The sequence below is a fragment of the Gavialis gangeticus genome, unplaced genomic scaffold (assembly GCF_001723915.1).
Source record: "Gavialis gangeticus isolate Ggan-Ray unplaced genomic scaffold, GavGan_comp1, whole genome shotgun sequence".
NCBI classification, from domain to species: domain Eukaryota; kingdom Metazoa; phylum Chordata; order Crocodylia; family Gavialidae; genus Gavialis; species Gavialis gangeticus.
In genome coordinates this window covers 12187267-12196156 of record NW_017729001.1, presented here as the reverse complement: position 1 = coordinate 12196156, position 8890 = coordinate 12187267, and the positions used below count along the sequence as shown (strand labels likewise).

The 8890-nt window shown below is 45.3% G+C and overlaps 1 protein-coding gene across 10 annotated transcripts in view; it reads right to left on the bottom strand.

Moving 5' to 3' along the window:
• Positions 1-8890, bottom strand: part of DEPDC5 (DEP domain containing 5) — a 106249-nt gene that overhangs the window by 71533 nt on the left and 25826 nt on the right. For all 10 annotated transcript variants that reach the window (XM_019506840.1, XM_019506846.1, XM_019506843.1 and 7 more), the window contains exons 12-20: positions 7072-7144; positions 6476-6579; positions 6123-6197; positions 5395-5529; positions 4180-4241; positions 3799-3872; positions 1991-2060; positions 1240-1276; positions 151-195 (exon numbers count right to left, since the gene is read on the bottom strand). In XM_019506840.1, the coding sequence (XP_019362385.1) occupies positions 151-195; positions 1240-1276; positions 1991-2060; positions 3799-3872; positions 4180-4241; positions 5395-5529; positions 6123-6197; positions 6476-6579; positions 7072-7144 (675 nt within the window). The remainder of the gene's footprint in view (positions 1-150; positions 196-1239; positions 1277-1990; positions 2061-3798; positions 3873-4179; positions 4242-5394; positions 5530-6122; positions 6198-6475; positions 6580-7071; positions 7145-8890) is intronic.

Sequence of the window (8890 nt, the reverse complement as noted above, 5' to 3'; positions counted from 1 at the left end):
GATAACACACATCAAATTGATATCAGCCTCTCCCCCCCACAATGACATTACTTCTTATTTACCCTCTTTCTCTATAGGTCATACATATATACACTTTAAAGACAGCATTTTGAAACTATTTACAACCAAAATATATATGACATCTTTCACGTTGGATGGGAAGGGCATTCTCAGCATCCTTAGGTGCCCCTAATGCTGGAACACAAACCATTTAATACTGTAACCTTCTTTAAGAATCCTGCCCAAACTCTGGGATTGCTGGATGAGTTAGAACCATCCAGCTCTCACCACAGAGAGAGAGGAAGTTATTCCAAAAGATATGGAAAGTAAATGCATATCAAGAGTGCTTCATGGGCAAAACAACTACAAGCAGAATTATCAGTTCCAACAATGAAAGTTAATGACTGGGAATCAAAGTTCTAGCCCACTTTTAACTCCTTTCCATGGTCAGTCATCAAATGTCTTTCCGTTTTCGTGAGGAAATCTGTATATGACCATTTTCAACCAGTACATGCATGAATGCAAAAGTGACCTTTAAGAGTAAGGACAAAAAGCATCCCCCACTTCTATTCTCATGTGTGTTCCTAGTAACAAGAGTGATATGACAGGATTCTAAGCTTTTCATGCTGCAATTCTGCACTTATGGCACTAACAGCATCCCAAGGAAGGCAACCAAGGTCTATCTTTTCCATTCTGGTGCAAAAGGGTCAAAGGCATCACGGGTGCCAAACATACAGCCTGTGGGCTAGATATGGCCCAAAGCTTTAATGTGGAGGATACTTCCTGCAGTTGCAGCCAAGCACCAAATCAAGATCATGATATCTTATAAAATACACATTCATAAATGGTAATAAATGGCAGTAATGCCTATGTGATAAACATAGTAAAGTGATAAATTTTATAAATGGCCCCATGACACCCCCCCAACACTAACATTGACATCTCTGCAATACACCAAATTGATATCATCTCTCCTCTAGCCAGCTGACAAGCAGTCAGGCCCAAGATCTAATTCCATTCCACATAAGGCACTAGCCAGAAAGCCCCCTTATAAACCTACATCAGCACTGTGGGCAACATAGATCTTGTTCTGCTGCCATTTGCTACAATTATCCCCTTCTCAATGCCATCAGCAGTAGTTTAACCACAGTGCCACGGCCTTTTTAGAGCCATTTATTATTAAAAAAAAATTAAAAAATGAATCAATGAGATGGGTCATTCCAGCACTGAATTACTCACAGGAGTCTCTGCTGTTTTTCGCCCTCTCAATCAGTGGCTGGAGACCAGACACAGGAAATGTGGCAAAGGAAACAAAACAAAACAAAAATAAGGATACAGGTCAGCATGTTCCAAGGAAACTTCCCCCCAACTGTGACTGAGCATCATCAGACTTAGTACTTTGTGCAGAGCTTTGCAGTTTATTCTGCTGACATCCTCAGGCTCCAGCTCAGAGATTATGTAAGAAGCTGGACACTTAGTCACAACCCCCAAAGTAAAACTCATCTTTGCCAACAAGACAGCTGTCTCCTCCTCACTCCCATGGACACTTCAGTATTAGATTTTCCCATGATGAAAAAGGGCTGTTTATGTTCCATATTAGCAAGTGAGTATATTTTACCTTTCAATTCCTTAAGCTTTCTTCTAGCCCCATTCTGCGAAAGGAAAGTCTTCATACTAATCCCAGGCCTAGAACCCCTTTATCACTAAGATTCACAGCTGTACTTTCACTTGTCACTAGCATGGAATCCCATCACTACTGCTTCACCTACACTGCCACTGCTCACCTACACTGCTACAAAGACTTTGATATCTGGCACCAAAACACATTAAAAGCATTCTTGAATGAAAAGAAGGCATAAATCCATGCTGGTCAGAACCAATTTAGTACAGCTGAAGAGCAGCTGGAAAAGACCAGGACTGAACAGCATGCTATAGCTAAAGAGATCAGCTTGCCTACTTGACAGGAAGAGATCAACAGCAGCCACCCTACCTTCTTTCCTGCCAGCTTGATCCGTGGAGTGAAACTGTTACACAGAAGCTGGCTTTTGGATGTGTAGAAACTAAAAAGGAAGAGCCAAGCTGTTCAGTGACTTTTAGAAAATTAATTATTTAAATAAAAACAAGCAGTTACTTAACTACTGAATAAGTGGCCACTGAGTGTGGGTTAGTTTCACCTGGATCCTACTCCAGAAGGATTCTTCTGGAGACAAGATGGAGACAGCAAGACAGACAAATAAACAGCTGCATGCAAGATCAAGACAAAGCTGTATAGTCCAATAAAGCCACATTATTGCATTCCCACACTCAACCTGCAACTCATCACACCCTAAAGAACTGCCTTCTCCAGTTCCCCTCCTCTTCCCTCCCAAAACTCTTCAATTCATAACAGCACCTGCCATTGGTAACTCTTCTGCAATCTACTTGGCTGTAGCTGGCATCAGCTGCTTACAACTCATGCCCAAGCCAAGACCTCTTCTATTTGAATTTATCTCAAAGAGCTGACTGTTATAATTTGTTCTGCAGTCAGAAAAGGCAAAATCTGGAACACTGCTCTTATGTAAGGCATAGATCGGGAGAAGCTTAAATACTTGGAAAAAGTGAACAGTCTGCTCTGTTTAAGCAGAGTCTCAGAACTGGGAGAAAAAAACTGCATTTATCTAGAGCATGTACTTACCTGAATTTAACATGACTAATGCTCATTAAGTACAGAATAATGTGTCTCAACTGATGTCAGGGTTGTAGTATCAGTTGACTATCTCCTTTCATTTTAATAATCAATCAGTCTCAAGTCTTTCATTAGAAGCACCGAAAATGACAGGCACTGGCTGGTTTCAAGGCTGCTACCTCCCCTTGTTTTAAAGGCATCTAATAGCAGCATTTGCCAATGTCTTCTGTGCCCTGTTTCTGGAGCCAGTTATTATGTAGTTAAACCGAGTACAATTACATTGGAAAGTAGACACAGAGGCCAAAAGAAGCTATTCATTTAAGTGTTTTTATAGACTTAATGAATGATGTAAGCAACAGGCAAGAAAATTGGTCCAGATGTTGTGTTATGCAGCTAGGGGAATTGTATGCTTATGCAACAGGCATACTAGCAGAGTACTTTGTACATACAAACTCTGCAAGGGATACAACTGGTACATGAAGAAGGAACACAACAGTACATGAAGAAAGACCATGCCTATATTACAGCTATATGGCAACAGTTGAACAAGCATAGTGGAGGCAGGTTGCTGCTTCATGTCTTTTAAAGAGAGAGAATATTCTCAGACAATCTTAACAGAAAGTCATCTGAAAAAATGGAAAAGAAACAAGCCAAGGTTTGGAGTAGACAATGCCACACTCTGAAACGCAATGTTTCATTTAGATCCTGGGCCTGGTACACTCTTTACAGAGGTCATACCCATAGCAGTTTATTCAGGATTTGCTTGTTTTCATGAGAAATGCTGAGCCATTCAAATGTTTTAACTATCTCATCTGATCAGTTTACATTCCTGCATTTCCTTAAGCACTCTTCAAGGACAAAGGTAAGACAGCTAAACACCCAAGCCTAAGATTACATCTCCCTACTTTACAGATTGCCCTATAACCTTTTGTATCTACGTTTGCAACCTATCATTTCTGTTGGGAAACGCCATGCTCTTCGCAGAAGCTGCATCTATGCTCTGCAAGTTGAACAGAAAAAAAACACAACATGGCAAAAAAATGTTGCATTCAATAGACAACTAAGGGAAAACTGTACCATGAATGCTCAGAAAAAGCTGGTGCATCTGAGAAAATCTCAACTCACACACTAACCTGTGGTTTATCCAGTGTGGAATATTGTAGTCATCTCCCAAGCGAGAATCTCCAGGACAACTGCGATTGTGAAGCTAGAAGAAAAAGTTGGCAGATGTAACAGGTACTCTGAGCTTCCTCTAGCTCAGTGGTTCCCAATCTGTGGTATGCGTACCACCAGTGGTATGCACACAACCTGTCAGTGGCACATGTTAATAGATTTATTATAATTACTTCATATGACAAAAAATTGCTGGTGGTACTGGAGATTGAACTAAAAAATGTGCTGGTGGAACCTAAGGTTGTATCTTTTAAATTGGTGTGTAATCTGTCAGTTTGGGAACCACTGCTCTAGCTGGTCAAATAATAAGCTAAATAGCAGTAGCAACAAGTATCCATTACCTTAAAGAGTGGTACAGCATGCAGCGGTTGCTCCCCCATACATACCAAGTCCACACCAATACCTGTAAACAAAAAAGAACAGTATAGCCACAAACTACCCATAGCTGTTACTAGAGGTGCACTGATGCATCAGTCTGATATCAGATCGGCACTGATACAAAGAAAACTGCCTGTATCAGAAATCAGCCTGATGTGGCCAATAAATGCCCCATGCAAGCGCACAGCTGCAGTGCAGCATGTACGCAGCAAGGAGCACAGCCTGGCAGCATGGAGAGGTGCATGCAGCTGGTAAGTCTGTTGTGGTGGAAGGGGAAGAGGGAAGGTAAGGGGCACAAAGGGGCAGATCAAGCCCCCCCTCAAGAACAGAGCTGCGGCTCATCCAGGAGGTGCGTGGGGGGGTGCAGATCTTGCCGCTGTGCATGCCATGAGAAGCATGTGCCCCCGGGATCTGCATGGGGCAGGGTGGGCTGCAGCTGAGGGCTGAGGCCGGGGCCGCATTGGGCTCTTCCTGGCAGGAGCTGGGCCAGGCTGTGCTCAGGGTGGGGAATTTGGGGGTCTATGGGAAATTTTGGGGGAGCTGCAGCCCCCAGCACCACTGCTGCCCACCCCGAGCACAGCCTGGCCCAGCTCCCAGCCAGGAAGAGCCTGGAGCAGTCCTGGCCCCAATCCGCAGCAGCAGCAGCCCATCCTGCCCTGCACAGATCCGGAGGCACACACCCCCCCATGCCCTCCCAGGGTGCATGCAGTGCTGGGAGCTGCCCCTCCCTCCCCCCAGGACAAGCCGTGGCTCCATCCTGCACCCCTCCCTGGCAGGACAGCATTTGTCCCAGCCCCTGTCCAACTCCCTCCCTCACCATGGGGGCTTGATCTGCAAAGACTGCCCATGTCACTTGCGGCATGTGTGCCACACATTGGCCCTCCCCCCTGATTACACAGAGAAAGCACATAAGGGGAACTAGGAAGCGTTTCCTCTGAACTCACACAAATCATACACCATTGTCCTTTAAGTGCTGAGCACACACAAATCCCCCAAGAAGTCAAAGGGAGCTGCAAGGGTTTGGAAACACTGAAAAATCAGGCCAGATTTGCATTTAGTGCATCAGTAAGTCCCCCAGATTTGTCCTTCAGAAAGATGTATTGTAAGACCTGACAATGCTGTGTTTCTGAGAACGAAGAGAAGCTCTGGTTCCTGAAAAATTAAAGTTGTTTCTTTACCATTGTCTATCATTCGCTGCTTGGTCAGGATCATAAGAAGCCGGTCCACTTCAAACACACCCACCCCAGGTGTGATAACCACAGACATCTGTCCAGTCCGGTCAAAGTTCCGGTTTATGTAATGCTTGTCAAACACTAAAAGATAAGTAAGAATCCAAGAGCGTGTATAGAGCTTAAAGAAATATCCAACATCTTTTTCTTTAAGAGTTGGAAATGTGACACACTATTGATATTAAAAAAGCAACCATAAACAATCAGACACAAATATAACAGAACCTGTATTTATCCATAAGCAGCCAGCTATAATGCAGTGGTCAGTAATGTTTTCCCTCTGCTTTTAAAATATGTGTTGGATTGGCATTAAAAGTAGGAGGAAGAAGAAAAAAGTAAGGGATGGGAGGAATAAGTAATAGGTGGGTGTTTTTCTAGTCAGAATTTGCTTTCTTCCAACTCTGGAGATGCCAAAGACAATAAGTAACTGAATCAGGTAGCACAAAGAGCCACTGCATGACGGTGGCTGGAAAACTCTGATGTAATGCTCACATATAGATGCATGCTTAGATGAAGGAAAATAAACTGGCTAAAGATGACAAAGCTTTGATATAAGCCCCAGGACTCAGAACTGCCAAACTTCAAAGCATTTGTTTTTAATGCCAGTTCACTCAGAAGAAAATGCAAATAAGTTTCTCCTGCAAGCAAGGGAGACAAGTTAATTTTTCCTTACTCACCATTGAAAGAAAGATTTATGGCCTCCAGGTAGTTCCCTTGTGCTGAAGTAGAATTGTAACCTGGAGGGAAGCCCTCTAGACAAAAGTTTAAGAGAAAAAAAAACTTAATTTATCATCTGTATAAAGACAAATCACCAACAAGGAGCATTTCCTAGAATATTTGAAGCTATTCCCACCATGCTGCCCAATACATAGTCAGGACTTGTGATTCTCAGGCCACCCCACACAGTACCAGAAGGAAACCAGAAGACATAAAACTATCATTTGTGGGGCAAGCATCAGCAGAGGACGCCAGACACTACAAGGCTGAATGTAAAGACTCAGCAACTTAGATTAAAGAAGATCTCCCCTACCTGCCTGCTCCAGCCGCACCAGCACAGGATATTGGATGAAGAGTTTTTTAATAGTCACAAGCAATGATGTCCACTCTTCTCGTCTCTCATTCTGAACCACAACCCTGAAAGTAACATATTTTGAGGACCACAAAAGGGAGGTTATCATGCAGGTTCTCAGAGGAAGTTATAGAAAGTGAGAGGGAAGGACTGATAACCTACAGTTAAAGCAAAAGAAAGCTACAGAAGGAGGAAATAAGTATTTCTACAATGTGCTCTCACAGATAAGAAAGTAAAGCCTCAAGAGATAGCCAAGCCTTACATAAATGTTATGTCTTAACACTACAGAAAAAGCATGTAATCTCTGAAGTCTGTAAACAATTTCTAGAAGTGGCAGTGTGACAACTCTGCATTCAGCAAAAATGAACACATCTGAGCTGGGGAAGAAGTGGTCAGTGGCCAGGCTCAGGGAAAGATGCTTTTTGATATACTAAGATCATGTCCTTCTGAGGCACTCTAGCAAGAAACCTGATATTCTCCAAAGGGGTCCTAATTAATGAGAGTTCCATGTGAATTCTAAGGCACATCTATCCCTTAAACGGTAAGAGTTAACATACTTGTAGAAGTCTTCATAAAATCTTCCCTCATGATCCTGCCGAATTGAGGCACGATGTATCTCAGGAAACTCATCTGAAATGGAAATGAAAGTGGGGGTGAAGATCATTCATTCTAAAGCATTTCTTGAGAAGCAGCCATTTCCGGAGTAAATCTAAACCTTGGAGGAAAAACAAAACAAGAACACGAATTTTCCTGATCATGTTACATTTCATTTTAAAATGAAGACACAGGGCATCCTTGTACAAGAGTTTGAGGACTATGGAGACAACTGACCCATATCCTTTCATATAATACTGCTTAAAGGATTTGCACAAGGAATCATCATGCACCTACTGTGTTTGACACTGGACATCTTGGAGAAAGAACAAGCTCATTAAGGGAAAAACACAGCTTTGCATTAGGCTATGGATAATAAAGTAAACTGCTAACTATGAAAAACACTCAACACAACTCTCTTCCCACCCATTTCTGCAGGATGGTGAGGACTTTATAAGAACTACAGAAGTATACACAGGTCTGTGCAGGTCCTAGACTGCTCTCTGAAACTATAGAGGCTGAAGGAAGGCAATTATTTCCCAAAATGCCCATGGTCACCAATGCTTCCTGTATAACATACTTCTAATCAACTCTAAAACATAGCATCCATTAATGAAATCAAGTCCTCCACCGACATTCCACCCATTCTGATAAGCTTCCAAGAATGAAGGGAACAGTTAAAGTAGTGGTCACCAACTGGTCAATTGCAGAGCCTCTTGCAGTTGATCTGAGGCTGTGGGAAGAGGCCCTGAGTGTGCACATGCATGTGCACACCCCCACCAGCCCAGCAGGTCAGTCTGTGGGGGAGGGAAAGGCAGGGATCAGATTGAGGCCCCTGCAGTGAGAGACTGAGAGCCCCGTTGTGGGCTGGGCTTTGCACCCCAAGCCCCGATGCAGCTGGCCGGGAGTGGCTTGACACCATGTGTGTCTGCCACCAGGGGATGAAACTCAGCCCAGGGCAGGACGCATGCTAGGCTGAGCCACTCCTGGGCCAGCTACAGCAGGGCTCATGGTGCAAAACCCAACCCACAATGGCTGCTGCCTCTGCCAAGCATTGATGGGGGGGCATGTGCCCCCCTCAAATGCAGGGCAGTATGGGCAGGTGCAGCAGCAGTGTGTGAGGGAGTGGGGCAGGGGCAGGCCCTGTACAGCCAGGGCAGGACACAGGACAGAGCAGCAAGCAGCTTGTGCAGGAGGTGCAGGGAAGGGGGACATGCAGCCCAGGAAGGTATGGGGGGCATGTGCCCCCCAGATCTGCACGTGGGACAGGCCAGGGCAGACTGGGGCCATGATGCGCTCAAGCCAGAAATGGCAGCAGTGGTGCTGGGAGCAGGGCTATGGAGGGCCTGCAAGCACGCAAAAATTAGCTGTAGCCCCCACAACTCCTTCCCAGAACCATTGCTGCCACCCACCCTGAGCACAGTGAGGCCCAACCCCCACTGGGAAGAGCCTAGCACAGCCTTCCCCCTGCCCTGCCCCTGCCCCTCCTCTTCCCCACCCCCGAGGGCACGGGTGTCAAGTGCCCAGGATCTGCATGGTGGGGGACGGTGGGCTGCCACTGTGGGCTGGGAGGCTGCACCAGGCTTTTCCTGGCACTGGTTGGGCTGTGTTGTGCTCGGGGTGGGTGGCAGTGGCAGCGCTGGGCCGGGGGACTACGGCAAATTTTCAGGTGCCTGCAGCCCCACCCCGTAGCCCCCACTCCCAGCACTGTCATTGCCTGGCCCGAGCACAGCATGGCTCAACACCCGAACAGCCCGCCCCATCCCACCCACAGATCCAGGG